Source organism: Apiospora aurea (genome assembly GCF_038362705.1).
Source record: "Apiospora aurea strain CBS 24483 chromosome Unknown utg000004l_segment0_segment0, whole genome shotgun sequence".
In the NCBI taxonomy this organism is placed as follows: Eukaryota; Fungi; Ascomycota; class Sordariomycetes; order Amphisphaeriales; family Apiosporaceae; genus Apiospora; species Apiospora aurea.
In genome coordinates, this window is record NW_027117391.1 from 4,994,403 (window position 1) to 5,011,919 (window position 17,517).

At 54.4% G+C, this 17,517-nt stretch overlaps 6 protein-coding genes across 6 annotated transcripts; 3 read left to right on the forward strand and 3 right to left on the reverse strand.

Moving 5' to 3' along the window:
- Window positions 1–4,356: 4,356 nt before the first annotated feature.
- Window positions 4,357–6,252, forward strand: PG986_006306 (SH3 domain-containing protein; the record flags this gene model as incomplete). The annotated part of the gene is made up of 2 exons (XM_066842528.1): window positions 4,357–4,530; window positions 4,612–6,252. The coding sequence occupies 2 exons, from the start codon at window positions 4,357–4,359 to the stop codon at window positions 6,250–6,252; spliced, it is 1,815 nt and encodes a 604-aa protein (XP_066702390.1).
- Window positions 6,253–8,008: 1,756 nt separating this feature from the next.
- On the reverse strand, window positions 8,009–9,106 carry PG986_006307 (uncharacterized protein; the record flags this gene model as incomplete). Its single annotated transcript, XM_066842529.1, has 1 exon — window positions 8,009–9,106. The coding sequence occupies one exon, from the start codon at window positions 9,104–9,106 to the stop codon at window positions 8,009–8,011; it is 1,098 nt and encodes a 365-aa protein (XP_066702391.1).
- A 1,178-nt stretch (window positions 9,107–10,284) lies between these two features.
- PG986_006308 (uncharacterized protein) lies at window positions 10,285–11,018 on the reverse strand (the record flags this gene model as incomplete). The annotated part of the gene is made up of 3 exons (XM_066842530.1): window positions 10,285–10,346; window positions 10,591–10,927; window positions 10,986–11,018. 3 exons carry the CDS (start codon window positions 11,016–11,018, stop codon window positions 10,285–10,287), a joined length of 432 nt encoding a protein of 143 aa, XP_066702392.1.
- A 1,283-nt stretch (window positions 11,019–12,301) lies between these two features.
- Window positions 12,302–13,847, reverse strand: PG986_006309 (Sphingosine N-acyltransferase-like protein; the record flags this gene model as incomplete). The annotated part of the gene is made up of 4 exons (XM_066842531.1): window positions 12,302–12,916; window positions 12,992–13,282; window positions 13,344–13,657; window positions 13,757–13,847. 4 exons carry the CDS (start codon window positions 13,845–13,847, stop codon window positions 12,302–12,304), a joined length of 1,311 nt encoding a protein of 436 aa, XP_066702393.1.
- A 474-nt stretch (window positions 13,848–14,321) lies between these two features.
- PG986_006310 (TLC domain-containing protein) lies at window positions 14,322–14,966 on the forward strand (the record flags this gene model as incomplete). The annotated part of the gene is made up of 2 exons (XM_066842532.1): window positions 14,322–14,568; window positions 14,845–14,966. 2 exons carry the CDS (start codon window positions 14,322–14,324, stop codon window positions 14,964–14,966), a joined length of 369 nt encoding a protein of 122 aa, XP_066702394.1.
- A 1,059-nt stretch (window positions 14,967–16,025) lies between these two features.
- PG986_006311 (Leucine carboxyl methyltransferase) lies at window positions 16,026–17,002 on the forward strand (the record flags this gene model as incomplete). Its single annotated transcript, XM_066842533.1, has 2 exons — window positions 16,026–16,449; window positions 16,503–17,002. 2 exons carry the CDS (start codon window positions 16,026–16,028, stop codon window positions 17,000–17,002), a joined length of 924 nt encoding a protein of 307 aa, XP_066702395.1.
- Window positions 17,003–17,517: the final 515 nt, after the last annotated feature.

A 17,517-nucleotide genomic window follows, 5' to 3' on the forward strand; every position in this document is an offset into this window, starting at 1 on the left:
AAAATGGCCGGGAGTACTGCAGTTCCCGTTTGCCTGATCAAGTATTGGTCCAACCGCTGGTGGGCGGTTTCAATCCCAATCGATAAGGCGCGTGCCGTTCCGGATGCGCATCGGTTGATGTGGAAGTCAAAACCCGCTCCAACAGAGAGACATTCGGTAGTTTGGAAGATACGCCTGTTCCGTTCCAGACCGCGCGGGAAAAAGACCATGTTGGACAGGCGCTGGGGTAGATAAACGGCCATGTCCAGGCCAAGGATAACGCACGTTTTTTTTTGTGGTTTCCAGTTCTTCTTCAAGATTCCCTGATGCGCCAGCGGCCTCTCCACTGCATAAAGAAAAAAAAAGGATCAGCGGAATGGCACCATGGCCTCGAGCCGGCCGCTGGAAGATATCGTTTCAGCATTATACTGTGGATCAAACATGGATCTGTAGGTAAATCGCAAGTGAGAAACAGATTTGCCGTTGCTCGGGCACGACCGTTCCATCGACGATGGACTGCACCTCTTCATGTGCGGTAATCGTATCCTACGCCAAATGCAGTAAAAGAAGAGGACCCGAAATAACGGGAGCGCAACCCAGATTGAGTTCTTCCAAGCGAAAGGGACATGTTTGATTGGTTGGACGGGTGTCAAATATCAGTTTCTCCGTGACGTTGAACGAGCTGCGCTGCTGATGAAAGTGTAGTAAGTACACGGAGGATGAGATGAAGGCCATAGCCAGATGCCATTGGCCTCTTACTCTGAAACAGGAATGCTTGCAGTGCAGCGCAGGCGGGCAAAATTTGGTGGTTGAGATTATCAATTCTGGAGCTATTGCCTGGATGTCTGAAATGCTAGGTCATGCAGGGGTAGTAGTATGTATTGGGGGGGCTCAACGGCGAACGATTCATCGACCCCGCCAGACCTTGCTGGCTGGCTGAACCGACCAGACCAGAAGAACCGGCAGCGGGCGGCTCCAGATGCTGTGAGTTGTTGTTCAACCTGCCTACCTCATGGGTGTTGAGGCTGTGTGGTGTGCGCTGTGTGCCTTTTCTTCTGGGCTGTGTAGATTGTAGTAGTGTCAGTAGGCATTCCATGGCATTCCCCTCGCCCCCTGAGCTGTGCGTTGTGGCGGAGATACACAGCAAGCCAGAGATCGGACGAAGAGCTTCGCAAAGCCTTGTTTGCTCCAATGCTCCGAACTGATTTTATCGCCACGGCAGACAGTCGCATGAACGAAAGCCGGCAAAAGGTATGTATTTGGAGGGAGGAGGCCTGCAGGCCATCGCCCCCAAGGGCAGCAGTAAACGAAGGGGGACGAAAGATGGAGAGAGGAAGTTGCGCAATAGTACTCTCCGTAGCTGGGCGCGGTCCAGTCCGCCCTTGCTGCCGTTTCCAATGGATGCAGGCTACGGCGTGCTTTGACGCTTGCCAGGCTACCACGGACACCCCCATAGTGGGATCTGAGGAGGGGGAAAAACAGTGAGAGAAGGAAAGGAAGAAAAGAGAAAAAAGAAAGAAAAAAAAACACGGGGCCGACATTCGCTTGAACCCCCTCTAATCAATGGTTAGGTACTGCTTGGCTGTTATAGTTGGGTTCGGCACATCGCTGATCGTATCGAACTTGCCTCCCTCGTGGAAATATCTGGCAGTCTCCGGATCCTGTTAACAAGCAATGTTGTGTGCTATCGATTGATGCATGGCGAGCACACCTGCACCTTTCAACTTCACCCCTTGCCCGTGGCATCATGCAGAAGCTCCAAACTCATGCGTGCGACATGTTGACTTTGTAGCAGCACCCGTCCTTTTTAGCGCAAAAGCTAAAGAAATGGCGAGGCCGCGAGGGGCCACCCACCCCGTAGAAAGCGTTCCATGCTACCTCAAAAGCCGTCCCTTGAATCTTGGGACCCCTCGTGCAGACGCAGACATCAATACCGCAAGCAGCAAGCAGCAGGCGGCAGCAGAGCGTCCTGCAGCAAGCACAGCGAGACTTGCTGGCTACATGTACCTAGGTAGGCATGGCTTTGCAGGACTTGGCCTAAATGCCACTACGTCGTTCGTTCTGCGTATTGGTAGGGTTGCAATGTACTCTCGGAACAGGTATACGTACGTACATAGCTAACTACTACACGTAGAATTCTGTATAGTACTTGGTCTCGCATGGGTGGCATAGGGACAACACTTGAGAAGATTGCCGCAGCGGACGGAGATGCTTCACATGCTGCGGTGTGTATGGCCTGGTTTGTATGCCTTGGGTGAAACCACATGCCGTTCGTTGGGCTGAGGCTTGAGATTATCAGCAACAAATACGAACATGGTGTCCGACGAGCTTGTGTTGATTCCGAGCTGCCTGATGGGCATCTAGCTATTGCGTTCCGTCCCATCGCCAATCATCTGGCTGGCAACATGGATGAACGCTTGGGCTCCTGCTTCCCGCTAGCTTGGTGATTGCAACATCAAAGAATGTCCACTTTTGTATTTCCTGCCTAAAGGGGGCCCGGTCTCGAAAATTGAGAAGCCGCGGAAGCAATTATACATGGGTGTACATCCATGATAGGGATTAATTCCAAGGTCCGTGGCCTGGGAACTCAACCTCGCCATCTCATTGCACGCGAACATCGCGGCCCTTCTGACAAATAACCAAGACATTCTCCGTTGTATATCTCATGCGCTGTCCTGTCCTGGTCGCCGTGGACGATGTACTCTATGACTTCGGAAGGGAAGAGTAGGTAGACATCAACTGGACAATCCATCGCCATTGCTCACATCCCTCTTGCCGCCGTACTTGTCGCAAAGAAACGAAGGACACCAAGTACTACTAATTATATGTACATCCATTAGTCAAGCCAAACGCAAGCGCAGAAGCCAATCGTCCACGGAGGTGCCCAGTACCATCAGTACCAGCAGCGGTACTGCCTGTACTGGGACTACCAGGCCGGCTACAGCTAATGAAATCGAGAGCCGTCAGTGCTTTTGGGCAAAGTCCCGGCTCCATGTTCCATGCGATTTTTTGATCCATCCATTGATGATCCCTACTGTCCCTCCGGCCCCCCAGTACCTACCACCCTACCAGGCCTACACGCCTACTTCTGGCCTACCTCTGGCCTACCTCTGGCCTACCACCTGGGCCTAGTCTTGGGCCAGTCGTTGATTGGGCCGTGTGCCCCCCCGATCCCTCCCACCTGGCCCCCCTCCTGCATTTTTGTTCTTAACCCAACTCCCCTCCATTCGATCAGATCCATCTGCGCGCCCACTCCCGCCCACCTCGCTCGCTCACCTCACCCAAAGTCGAGTCAATTTATCCAGCACGCTCTAATCAACCCTCTCTGCCCCGTCGTCAACGGTCGCCCGCCCCTTCTCTCACCTCTTTCCTCTCCCTCTACTTTCTCCCACTGGCACAGTCGAGAAGGCAGCCGACCAGGACAGCATTGACGACTGCTACGACAAGATACGACGACAGACGCGACTCGGAATTCTATCAGTTGTTGGGGACTTGCCACCATTATTCGTCTTGTGTCTTCCAGTGTCATTTTCTCAAGTGACTGACGAGCAAAACACACACGCCGCATCGCGGATCCAAGGTACAGGTAGCGAAGGAAAGCCACGAGTGAAAGGCTGCCAGGAAAACACGCCCTCCCAGACAAAGAGCGAGCCCGAACAGGAAATATCACAAGGTCTCGGGTCCCTTTTTTTTGGCTTCTCGAACCATCATCGGGCATAATCGTCTAGAGCAAGCAAGACAAGCATAGCCAGACGAACATATATCGAAGCATTCAAGACATCCTCCGAAATCTACCAAATTCGAAGCCTCCCACGCGCCTCTCCGCCGAGAATCCCAGCTCGCTTCTCTGCATCTCTTCATCTCTGCGCCGCGCCCGTTTTGGAAACCCACACCGGTCTGCGAGCCCATTCGTTCTGCCCGCCACCCGCGTTGTCGCACTGATTCAAATTCGGCACTGCTATACTGCGCCGTGCATCTCGGATCCTCTGTGCCATTCAGTGCGCCTCATTGACAGTCACCCTCCCAGTCCTGTACCACCATCACTCGTGTAGACTGAGGTTTGCATAGAGGCCGCCTCTGCACTTCGAATTGGTTGCCACCTTTCGATTGCCATCGACCGAGCGGCGTTTGTACTGCACACCCATTCAGCAGGCATCCTTCAACGCGACAGTCATCCACACATCACTCTGGGTGCCACAAGTCCTGAGAGACACATTGTGCCACCATGAAGGTACGCCATTAAACACAGCGCTTGTCCGCGCTCCTCTCCCGCTCCCCTCCCCCTCTCCTTGTCTCGTAGGAGTGTCATGTCCTTTCGCATAAGGAGCCACTTGCGATTGCGTTTGTCGTCTTGAGTTGCTTCAGATGCCCTCCACGATGTCCCCTCCCACGTCCAACCCCGCGCGCGAATCGCTCACCTTGGAATGTACTGTTGCTAACCTGCTACGTATGATCCAGGCCCTCAGAAGATCTATCAAGGGCGACAAGGACAAGAATCCTCAAATTGGCATTGGCCCGAAATCCGCTGTGGCCATTGTGCCACCCAAAAAGGTTAGTGTCGCAGGAGCTTCGGCGCGATTTTCAGTGCTTCTACGCGTCCGATATTCAGAGGCTGACAGCTGTGCTTATTAGGTCATTCGAGCCCTCTACGACTATACCGCCCAGTCCGGCCAGGAACTCAGCTTCTCGCGAGGTGATTTCTTCCATGTTATTGGCCGCGAGAACGATTCCGATTGGTACGAAGCATGCAATCCCGCCTTACCAGACGCACGCGGCCTTGTGCCCGTAGCATTCTTCCAAGCTTTGGGACGGACCGAGAGAGACAGCGGACAATCAGACTCGGGCCGCTTGTCGATTGGGAAGAATCCGGACCACGATTCGGGCTACTCCGAGACGAACGCTTCTTCTTTGCCGCCAACACCTGCCCAGAGTAACAGAAGCTCCAAGCAAGGCATGAAGACGGGCGCTATGGTCTACGGTATCGTCATGTACGATTTCGTGGCTGAACGCTCCGATGAGTTGGAGGCCAAGGCCGGTGAAGCTGTTATAGTCATTGCGCAATCGAACCCCGAGTGGTTCGTTGCCAAACCAATCGGCAGACTTGGGGGACCTGGCCTGATTCCTGTGTCTTTCATCGAGATTCGAGACATGGGATCCGACGCTCCCATTGCCAACGCACAAGATGCCGTACGGCGAGCAGGTGTGCCAAAGGTCGAAGAGTGGAAGAAGATGGCGGCCGACTACAAGAACAGCAGCATCACCTTGGGCAAGTTCGCACCCGGCTCCGACCCAGACGGCATGGAACAAGCCATGAGGCGCATGAGCATCCAGCAACAACAAGCAGGAAGCCGTACAAGCCAGCAGGCCGGCTCCGGGAATTATTCGGCGCAGTCACCGCAGCAGCAAAGCGCACAACAAGATTTCCAGAGTGCAGGTTCGCAACTACTTGCGCCCATCTCTGCGCGTATACCACGTTATTGTTTCGCAGAAGAGAAGTACTGGTTCGTCATCGAGACGCAGCTGGAAGATGGTCGCCAATGGGAACTCTCTCGGTACTATGAGGACTTTTATGATTTCCAGATCGCTCTCCTGACCGAGTTCCCCGCCGAGGCCGGAAACACGAACACCCAGAAACGCACGCTACCTTACATGCCTGGCCCCGTGAACTACGTGACCGACCAGATCACTGAAGGACGGCTTCACAACCTGGATGCGTACGTGAAGAACTTGTTGGGACAGCCGGAGTACATCTCAAGGTGCAACCTTGTGAAGCAATTCTTTGCGCCGAGAGAAGGCGACTACGAAATCGATGTGGCGAACGGTGACGAGTACAGACTCTCCGGGGGATCTGCTCACTCGTCAACTGATTCGCGTAGAGGTGTATCGCGACAATCCTCCCGGAACAACCTCAACGGGAATGGCTACGGCGGCCTCTCGGCTGCTCCGCGCCAGCAACCAGAGATGCATCGCCAGACATCATCGATGTCACAGCCGTCGCAAGCTTCGCTATCTCCGGGCATAAGCCAACCCGTGTCCGCGTTCAAAGTCAAGCTGTTCTACAACGGCGATACTTTCCTGATCCGCGTTCCCTCCGACACCAACTTCCAGCAGCTCTACGAGAAGATTTCAGAACGAACCAAGCCAGCGGGAGGACTACAGCTGTTCTACCGCGACGAGGCCAGTGGGGACAAGTTGAATCTGATGAGCGATAACGACCTCAACTACGCCTTGGACCACAATGATAAGCTCGTAATCTTTGTTGAGCAAGACTGAAAATGGACATGTCGTTCGGAAGAGAGTGTGCCACAGTTTTTTCGCTTCTTAATATACCCCCTTTTTCAGTTGTCCCGTGTGTCTGGCATATATTATTACCTTGCGGTGAAAACTCCTCCGATGATCGTCCATCGCCTTTAACCAATTGAACCAAACAATATCTATATTTTATCTATCTATTCTCTTCATTCTTTGCATATACTATTCGTTCGATTATGTGAGCTTAGCTTGCCAGTGCTTGTCTCCTTGGGCCTCTGTTGCTCTTGCAGATGCACTTGAGTGCTCTTCTCCTTCAGCAGAAGGAACACTTACTCCTTACTCCAGGGAGGCTGGCGTGGTTGGCTCTCTCACTTCGGTCCGTTGGCAATGCGGAAGAGGTCCTTCCGCGAGGACATTTTGTCATGTTGAGTTGGCACACATACGACGATGGGTTGGCGTATGTATGTAACTCCAAAGAAAAGGAAAAAGGATGGCCATGAGTCAATCGCTCAATCTCTACATGCATACAAGAAGGGATGTATATGCAACATTTTATCGTTACGTACCATACTTGGGAGAGACTTGGTACGGTTCCTTTTTTTTTCTTTTTTTTTCTTTTACTCATACGGATATGGGCAGCTGCGAACGGGGTGTTTTTTAAGTCGATTCATTCCTGCTCTTCTTGTTTTCCCTCTTTCCCCTTTCTCTCACTCTATCTTGCTCTTCCGGCGTCGCATGTTGGGAGTTAGGCTTTTTTGCAAACCGTTTCTTCGTTCGGAGTATATCGGTTTGACGGGGGGTTTAAACGTACTGTTCGTTGTTGCTGTATAGCGTCCTAGGTCCGCGATGTGGGCCATTGTCTATTCATGGGTGGGTTTATGGCCAGTTTTGTGAGGGTCGGTCGGATTGGATTGCGGGAAGGAGAGCATGGTCTGGACTGACCATCCTTTCGTTAGGGGAGACAGAAAGAATGAGAGAAAACCCTCGCGCCGCGCGAGGAGGGGGCTGTGAGTCGGGGATCGGAGGCAATGACTGTTACTGTGGTTCGTACAACGGCAAATCATCAAACGCGGCATACATATGATCAGATTGGGGGAATGGTGGTATAAGGAGAGGGGAGAGTAGAGGATTGGTAGTTCATGATCGATTACGCGTGCAATGAGGTATATGACCGAAAGGATGGGTTAGGGATATGAGGCAAACGTACTACAAAATTCAATTATTCTTTCACAGCTGTCTCCTTTAGTAGACCGTTTCCCCTGCGATTCTTGAAGTGGTTCATGATGAGAGCAATGGTCTTCCTGGTCTAACTGGTGATGGAACCTTCGGACACTGCATCTTCGGTCTCATCTAGATTCGGACACGACAGGGCAATAGTCACTTAGACATCGTGACCAAGTTATCATAATTAATCAAATTGTTATTGCTATCTTGATCGTTTCTCTCTGCAAAGATAGACCACTGTCCACGTATTTGCAAAGCAAGGCGTGATAATAGTAATCCGAACCCCTAATGATAGACGATCCATGGCTCGCTAGTGAAAAGGTCGACTCCCATCGACACAAAGAAAGCAGAATTCGCAAGTACAGAGCAACAACTCCTGCAAGCCTGACGCCACGCCGGACCACAATGCAAAGTCCTCCATGTACAAAAGTAGAGAGACTGTTGCTGCTGAAATAGCAACCTCTGAACGCCCTTTTCCATAACTTCCAAGCACTTGTCTCGCTTGGCATCTTCGACCAAAAGGTTCGGTATGATGTAAGTCACGCCCCCATAACTAGACGACAACGTGGGTACTCATGTGCTCAACAGCCTCCTTAATGGTTCTGAGCATGCGATGGTTCACGCAGAAGGGGCATCGTAGCGGGCGATCGCTCTGCGATATGGGTCCACCGCTCGAAATCGGCGTCAGCGTCAACTCGTCGGGCGCCTGAGGGGTGAAGCGAGCGCCGGCGCCAGACCTGGGTGGGCCTGGCTGAGGGGGCGGAGCGTGGCCCGGTGTGGACAAGCCAGCGATGGGCGGCAGGCCCGACTCCTGGCGCTCCCGCTCCTCGCGAACGGCCGCCGCTTCGGCCTCGGCATCCGCCTCTTCTTGCTGCAGGGCTCGCAGCGCGTTCTGGAGGACGACCTCGGGGTCTTCGTCGGGGAAGGCGTCAACCTCTGGCGGGTTCAGGGGGTTGCTGTGCGGCGCGTTGGGGTTCTCGATGCGACGGACAATCTCATCGCGAACTCGGGCGCAAGTGCCGAGGGAGGCTTCGACGCCCACGACTCGCATGACGGCGTCGCGGATGGCGGCGGGGCTGGTCTCTTGGTTGATAGTCATGAAGCGAGGCACCGCATCGACGAGATAGGGAATGTCGTCGGCAGGGTTGGGTGCACTGCCATGGCGGCGCTGTCGTCGTATCAGGAGACCGTAGCGCTTCTTGAAACGGTGGATCCAGCCGGGCGAGAATTCGGGAGGGTTCTCGTCCTTGTAGCGCGGCAGCTGGGAAAAGATGGATTTGGCCTTCTCGGCCAGCTCCTCGTTGGAGGGGTTGCGACCCGAGGAGACGACCTGGCCGTGCCAGAGCAGGACGAGCTTCTCGACGTCGGGCCAATTGCCGAAGCGCAGACGCGACCCACTGAATTGGCTGTCGTTGTCTAGGCGGGCGTACTTGGGCGAGAGGGAATGGGAGATGGTGGACTGGGAAATGTTCTGGCCGAATTGGCTGTAGAACCACTCGATGCAGGCCTTGTGACTGGGGCGGGTGGTTTGCGAATGCGCCCAGCGGCGGAGGGCGCGTCGCTGGTCGAGCGTCAGGGAGTGGCGCTCCTTGGGGCTCTCGACCGAGACGGTCGACTCGTCGGGATCATTAGTCACGTCCATGGCCGACATGGCCGTGGTAGGAGTGAGTTGGATGCAATGGCTCGAGATGGCTAACTCGCCTCAATTGAATAATTCGGGTGATTATTCACTCGCCGGGCGCGTGGGCTGGGGCGGGATCGAGCTGACGCGACGCTGCCTACTCAACTAGGTGGGCTTAGTGCTTTGTCGGGGAGTCCAGGGAGTGCATGAATTAGCTCCAGGTACTGTATGTAGCTCCAGGTGCCAGGCGCGGGTGTGGTTGTAGTGTGGGGGAGGATCGGGTGTTGTGGATTAGGTTACGGTCTCAAGAGTTGAATATTCACGAAGAAGGGAAACTTGCAGGAAAGACGACGAGGAAATCCGAAAAAGGGACGGATATGACTTTGGCAGGAGGTAATATCGATTTGGCCAGCAGAAGGAGAGGCGGCTCCACTTCTGTCTGATTGGCTGCTACGGAGAGTGGGCACGTGCTTTTCTGCATATCCATCTAACCCGTCCAGATTTCATGCACTTTGCCCGTGTAACGTCTAGCCACCTAACCCGCATACCCAGAAACTCAATAGTCACGGACATCTGACTTGCATCTTTCCTTTCGATTAGGAGTGTCTACCATCGGATCATCACGCGCGCAAATGAGGGCCGCTTGGCTTGAGGGATTCTCTCTGAACACAGTCGGCCTGGTCCAATTTGTCCTCTTTTTTTCTTCTTTCTTTTATCTTCTTTACGAGGCGTCAGGGACGTTTGGCAACGGCCTCCTTCCTCGGCAGATTGGCAATAACCTCATCAGGAATCACCCAAGTAAATTGCCTCACTGGGGACCAACGGGTCATGAATAAATGATTATTTCGTAATGTGAACAGAACTCGGTATGCCCGGGAGATGTGGCTATCTCAAAATCCTTATCAAGTTGAGATGTCTCTGCTGACTCCTTCCTCCCCTTTCTCGGAGCGGGCGACATAGTTCTAGATATATCGACTCGACTTGCGCGCCAAACTGTTAGCTCTGTTCTCGATATCGATTGGGAGAGAAAACATCAGGCAACAAACCAGCAAAAGCAAGCATCGTGTCTTACTGATCAGTCCATTTACAGTCGAAGATTAAAACGTCGTTCCGGTCCGGCAGCGCTACTACCCATGTAGAGAAGTGGCCACCCAGGGTTCGGCATGGGCTAAAACGTCTTCCTTTTTCGCTTTCGCTATAGAGTATTATCAGGCTCTCTGGTCTTGCTCGAGTGGGTTCTGCTTCTTCATCCAGGCCTTACCGAAGGTCCCTCTTTCGCAATCAGAACCTCAAATAGCGCATACATCGATGTGGCCTGCTTGATCAGTACGTTTCGCGCCGTGTCGTTACAGTTTTTTGCGACCTGGTCCGGATGCCATCGGAGACGCTCCTTGCGCAACCAGTCACGGCTGTACTTGCCTGACGCCCGCAGCAGCTGTTCCAGATCGTGCTCGCAAGCGGTGACCCCCCTATACTAGACTTATTGAGTACGCATGCGAGCTGGTCGCACGTACAGACAGCTTGAGGTAGCTGAGGGAACATTTCCAAGGGTGGCGCCGAGGTCGAGAGGGTACTGTCTACTTCGGTCTTCCACATGTAGTACTGCTCCGCCAGCGTCGCTTGCCATAGCTTTTGCTCGAGCTCTGCTTTGAGTGCTTCGACATCACGAAGCTGGCGGCGCAGCTTCGTCTCGATACGTTCTTTTCGGCGAGCTTCCTGGATACGCGCTGGTGCCGAGGCTTCAAGGGCGGTGCAGATCACTTCCTCATCTTCCGGTACGTTGAACCCGTAGGTGTGATCCGAAGTTGAGAAGACGTAATGCTTTGGGTTAGATACGCTGAACGAAACCGCCTTGTATTATCTTAGCTAACTGTCATCCGGTGATTTCCAAGGGCAGAGTCTTACTTACCTTGACCATGTGCTCAGACAATCGTTTCTCCATCTGGGTTGCGTCCCAGTCGTCCTTGAGGGCAACGCATGTTGGCGGAATGTGCCAGCTCCATTTCGCGCCAGAAGCAGATATAACACAATATGCATTGTCTGGGTTCCACGCCATGATACTAGGTGGTCCTCCAATCCATCCAGCCGTTGATAACATGAGCTGAACCGCCCGCTCAAGATCCTCGGGCAATCTGGACCATCTTACTTTAAGAGCATCAAAGGCCAGAAAGCTGCCATCGTGTCCAAACCAGACTTGAACAGAATCATCCACATGGTACTTATGCTCCCTTGCGTTCCAAAGAAACTCGACAAACAGCTTTGGACAGTCATGACCCCACGAGACTGAGCTTTGTTTAGCCCTGCCAGTCCGGAATAATACATGTTTCGTGTGCCTGAGCCCACTTACAGTTCACTTTTCCGTCCGTTTTCTCATATGAGAGAAAGTAGCAATCTCTTGTTGGCCCAAATGCAGCCCATCGGAAATTGTTGATTCCCTTCTCGTCGACAAGTTTCTGAACCGAAGGGGAAGGTAGATTGTTGCTGTAAGAGGTTAGCATTTATTTATAACCATCTGGATGAAGCATGAACACACCTAGCCCAGTAGTTGCCGTTCTTATAGACGTATGTACCCTCGGTCCCGAGGGCGTAGAACTGCGTAGGTGTCGGCATGAGGAGTGAGTAATGATGCACAGCAACAATGTGCGGGCGAGGGTGATTTGGGAAAGGAAGAAACGGTCTGTCGTTGCTGCATGACTCGCTTGATAAGGAGGGAACCGTTCACTATTTCAACGGGTGGAATAATAGTGCCAGGAGCCAGGGCGCATTTGGACTTACACGGAGGCTACAACCATTAAGCCAGTGGACCAGCCCAGACGGACGTTGTGCTAGTTCATGCAGGTACGTTCCACCTCGATGGACTAAGAAATTAGGTAGTCGAGAAGTTTACGAGGGAAACGGCTACTCTATGCTAGTAAAGTAAACACAAAGGCCCCGTGTTGTCTCAAGCGCCCATTATCCATTGTTCTAGCAACATGAACGCGATGTCAACAACAGAATGCAAGTACACAGGCACTAACACGAGGGTAATAAAATTAATGTGAACATGGGCACCGACCATGTCTTCAGCACTGGGGGCCACACTGGACAGTAAAAAAGGATTGAACAGCTAGAAATGAAACACCTGTTTTCGGCGGTTTCTGCGGACTGTCATTTCATTTACTCGCCTACAGCGAGTAGACCACCCTTGAAATCACCATGGCTACCCGCGAACCCCTCAAAGGGTCCTCATTCAATCTGCTTATCACACCCGATACGGTTCAGGAGTTCCTTTCGGGAATTCCTGCGGTCGCTGGACCGGCTCAGCGGCAACCCCGCTTTCGGCTGCCGCCCGTTGGGGCGCCTGCGCGTCGTCATGTCCACCGACTCGACGCCGACTTCCTTTTCATTGAGCCCCACGTCCTTGAGCTCACTCTGCTTCTGCTTCACCTCCAACTCCTCCTCATCGTCGCTCCGGACATCCTCCGCGCTGCTTCCCTTCAGCACGCGCGCGGCGACGCGGACGATGAGGTAGGACCACACGCAGATGACCAGCTCCAGCGCGATCAGGAAGGTCAAGAAGCCCGTATGGATCCCCTTGGTGAGGCACACGGTGCCCTCAGGATCATGGAACGGCTCCAGCAGATGGGACCAGCCCTGCTCGGGGACCGGGAAGGGACCCTGGAGGTCGTTTGCGGTGCCCTTGTAGCAAGGGACCGTGACGATCCGCGGCACGTCACGGTAAAAGCTCCAGGTCACCATAAGGTAGAACAGGTGGCGCGTCAAAGCCCACGTGACCATGAAAACGCCGAAGATAATGTCGCAGACGGTCGTGAAGCCGATATACTTAAGACACTTGGCCAGCTGATGCGGTTGTCAGTGGTGACTCAAAACGATAGGCTACCTATGCACAGATGCATGGGGTTCTGAACTACTTACCGGGAAGACCAGCTCCACGGCGTCCATCAGCATCAATATCAAATGACCGACCCGGGTTAGATGGTAGGCGTAGGATCCGGCGATCAGCGAGGTGGTAATGACATGATGGATTACCATCTCCCAATAGTCCTTCCGGCTGGCCTCAATGTTCACCACAATGAGCTGCTGCAGCCAGTAAGCCCATTGCACCGAAAAGTACCCCTTCATGAGCCCATCGAGTTCCCTGCTCTGGGGCCAGCCCACCCACAGCCCCTCAAGATTGAGAAAGTACGGCGACTTATAATACAGGTACTGTGCGTCTGGTTAGCTACGGGTGAATTGTGTCAGGTTGGTCTGCCGGGGAGTGAAATACCATTCCCAGCGGCCAGGCAGCGCTGTAGTAGGCAAGCACCCAGCCTTGCTCCGCAAACCGCGTGACGTCCTTCTTGGTCGATGCGCCCCATCGCCAGCCGAGGGGCACGAGGACGTGCTGCATCAGAGCGGCGCGGATACCGGTGCAGACCACAATGCAAAAGCCCACGAAGCACAGGTCGCTGGGGCCAGCACCATACTTGCCTGTGCGCTCATTGTAATACGACAGGCTCAGGAACTTGGACGTATAGGGCTGCGCCGCGGGCATGTACATGTGCGCGAGGAGAAGCGGCGCGATGACGCTGAGGGAGAGTACTAGTATATCAAGTAAGTGACATTGTCGGCGATGGTCTTAGGAGAGATGCTTTATTGCTTTTCTCATCGTCTCTCAGGGACGGCAGGGGCAAGACATACTAGCCTGGTTGTCAAACAGCCATTGCGACAACGTCCTCGCTTTCCGGGTTGCGGTAAGATGTGCCCGTAATACGGGGCTGGTCGCACTCATGGTGATAGGGAAGCGGCCGAATTTTTAGGGTGCTAGATATAGGATAGAGTGATGTGATTGTATTGGCGACAGGCAGAATATGTCGCAGATAATAAACGAAGAACTGGCCTCCCTAGGGCAGGCTGGGCAGGGGGCCGTGCCGATGGAGTTGCCCGCTCCCTAGCGCCGAAACATCATCTCGGCCGCCGCGGTCCCGGCCGCCGCGCAACCCGCCAAGTATACTGCTTGCTCCCGACCGCCTCCTGTTGTCAAGTCCAGTAATTTACTAGGCTTGGGTCCATAACTATTAGAGCTGTCAATGCGGCACGCATATAACGACATCCAAGGGGGAGGGACAAGTTGGGAGACACTTTACGCAACCCACCTCTCTCCCTTTGGCCTTAGCTCTTAATGACGATCCCTTGGCAAGGGAAAACCATGCCATCGTCTGTCCGACGTTGTACCGAATGAGCTGGTTTCTTTCGGGCCGTGATCATGAGAGCGGACAAGATACATCTGCCCATCAACATTGCTCAACGCCGCATCAAGGACGGCATGGGCGCCGGAGACATTGCGTCCGCGAGACCTGGCCGGCCCCAGGGAGAAAGCGCCAACTCTGGCACGTCGCATTTGGACATACCCCTTCTCGTCGTGCGCCCTTTCACCTGGCTCTCCTCCTGGATGCCGGGTCATTATGACGGAACCAGCGCGATATGGGGATGGCCTCTAATACTTGGGCTTTGTGAGTTTCGACATCAGGCTCTTGACCTTCACCCGCGGCTTCTGTGTGAAAGAGCTGCTGGCGCCCCCTATGCGCGGACCTGGGGGATCAACGCACAAGGAAGGAGTGGGTGCAATTCGTCGAGCAAATGTACGCGGTGCGATACATTGCGGTGGTCGGGCCATGCGCCTATACGTGACGCGTTGGTCGCCGGTGTAACATTTCAACAGCGCGGCATGTATGCGGCGACGTAGCTGCACCTGACCTCGACGCCAGGCTTGAGACGAATTGCTCTAGTCCAGGCAGCCTGTGAAAGATCTCAGATCGTCGTCATGGTTGCCGGGCTCGAGGCGCGTCGAATGGATTACGGGCCGGTCGCGCACCACGTCGTCACGGTGAGCCTGATCGCGCCGAGCTAACGGTTGCGGGGCACTCATGTCGGCTTCGACGTCGGCTCCGCGCACAACGTCAGGGGACTTTTTTCTCTCTCGTGGTTTTCAAATCGCTGGATTATCCCCGAATCCGGAACCAGGGGCCAACGGTTGCGCTGTGCATCGCGCTGTGGGTCGGGCTCTCATGCTTTTCGCATCATTTTCCGTGCTCCCCAGCGGCGAGTTCAGTACGGTGGGTCCTTCCTTCCCTATGAGGTTGACAGGGAGGTGCAAGCATGAAGGGCCTCGTGGCCCATGTGGTCACGTACGTTTGCATTGTCAAAACCCCTGCAGACCCTGGTTGTCTGTTTGTTTACCGTTTGCTCCGGATGAGTTTTCGTTGTCCTTCCGTGATGATGATAGCACTGTCAAGGAGAAGGATGAAGAACCTCAGCTGGCAGCTGGAGCTTAGAGACACGGAGACGGTCATGGGGCAAGAGAGGGGCGAGGATGGCAGGATGGGGAAGGTGCTGCTGCTACTTCTAATGCATGCAACCAATCTGCTATTGACTTTGTCATCAACCTCTTTCCTGAAAAGGCAGAGCTAGGGCTCGAAATCCAGTTGATCGGAACATTGTTACTCGTCACACCCTTGACCCTTGAAGCGATAGCGATCGGGTCTGGATCGTCTGGGGGAGGGGGAGTGCCACTGCTAAAGAGAGCCCCCACTCTTGGTTTTAGGCGCCCCCCGGAGAACCATGCAGGCCCAGAAACTTGGCTCCGGCGGGGGAAAATGACCTACAGTTTCAGCTCCATAGTTGATCATTTCTCAACAGACAATTCGCCACTTATACCCACCCCTCAGTTCGGAAGCTTGGGTTAAAGTATTACTAGAGTAGCATCCCGAACAATTAGAATAGTCCCCATCTCAACTTTAATCATTTGCCTATTCATTAGACTATTATGAGGGCGAGAAGGAACATGCCCTCTTTCGCGAGAAGATCCAGCACTGCCGTATCCTCACGAAGACCCTCCATCCCGTCGCCTCTATCTCCGGCAGCCACAGCCCCAGTCCCAGTAACCACCACTTCTCCATCTACTAGGACAATGCCTTCCACCACCACCACCACCGCAACCGCAACCGCCACCGTGACGCCGCCCGGCTCATCCGCCAAAATAAAAGTCTCGCTGACCGGGCCCCAAGAAACCCTCCTCGTGCCCCTCATGGCCCGGGCCGAGGACGCCGCGCGCCCGGAGCCCATCCTCGGCGACCGCCACGCCGCCGACATCCTGCGCCGCCTCGACGCGGACCTGGCCAAGTTCCGCGCCGAGAGCCCCTTCGGCATGGGCTCGCGCGACATGTGCCTCGTGCGCGCCCGCCAGTTCGACGAGTGGGCCGCCGAGTTCCTGGCGCAGCACCCCCGCGCCACCGTCGTCCATCTAGCCTGCGGGCTCGACACGCGCTGTCACCGTCTGGACTGGGCGTCGGGCGACCCCAGCGGCGGTAGTAGCGGTAGTGGCAGTAAGGAAAGTACGAAACGCGACGTCCGCTGGCTCGACTACGACCTCCCCGACGTCGTCAAGCTACGCCGCCGCCTAATCCCGCCCCCTCGCACGGCGACTACACCCTCGCCGCCGCCGACGTGACTTGCGACGACTGGCTGCGCCAGATCCCCACCGACCGCCCCACGCTGATCCTCATGGAGGGCCTGACCCCCTACTTCGACGAAGCGACAGGCAAGCGGCTGGTGCGGCGCCTGGCCGAGCACTTCTCGCCCACCGCGCGGCCCGAGCTGCCGCCGCACCGCCACCAGCTCGTCTGCGACGGCGTCGGCTCGGCCATGAAGTTCTTCGGCGGCCTGCTCAGCATCACGCGCGCCACGGGCTCGACCTTCGCCTGGGGCTTCGACGACCCGCGCGAGCTCGAGCGGCTGCACCCGCGTCTCCGGCTGCGGGACTGCGTGAGGCCCGCGGAGCTGGCCGAGGCGCGGCGGTTCGTTTGGCCGCATCGCGTCTTCATGTCGACGTGCTCGTACATACCCAAGTTGGATAACCTCATGTTTTACTTGCGGTACGACTTCTGATGAGTTGGGGCTGGGTGGGCTATGGGGAAAGTTTCGCCGTCAGCTGGGGAGGGAAACGCTCATACGGCTCGACTCGGTTTCCCCACGACATGGCACTTCGCCACGCCCAAGGAAGAAAGAAGAAGTTTGTTATATGTTGGCATTACATTTGTAGATATGGTATGAGTGAACGAGAGAAAGCAGTTAGAATAGACATGAGAACTTAGCGACGGCGTTGGAAAAGGCAGGAAATATATACATAGCCTTGTGCAGAATTTATGCATTACATTGATCAATTGCTTCATATTCATTTAATCAACGTGCTTCTATGGTTTGTGTAGTAGCTTGCTCGGGACACTCGAACGTTGGTTGGACATTTTGGTTGGATTCGAAGCTATTTTCGTCTGGAAAACCAAATATATACAAGGATTGGTGATGCATATATGAAGTATGCGATGCTGCCAATATACCCTAAATGCCATCCAACACCCCCAACACCATGCAAACTCTAATAAACAAGTCGCACATGACCATGG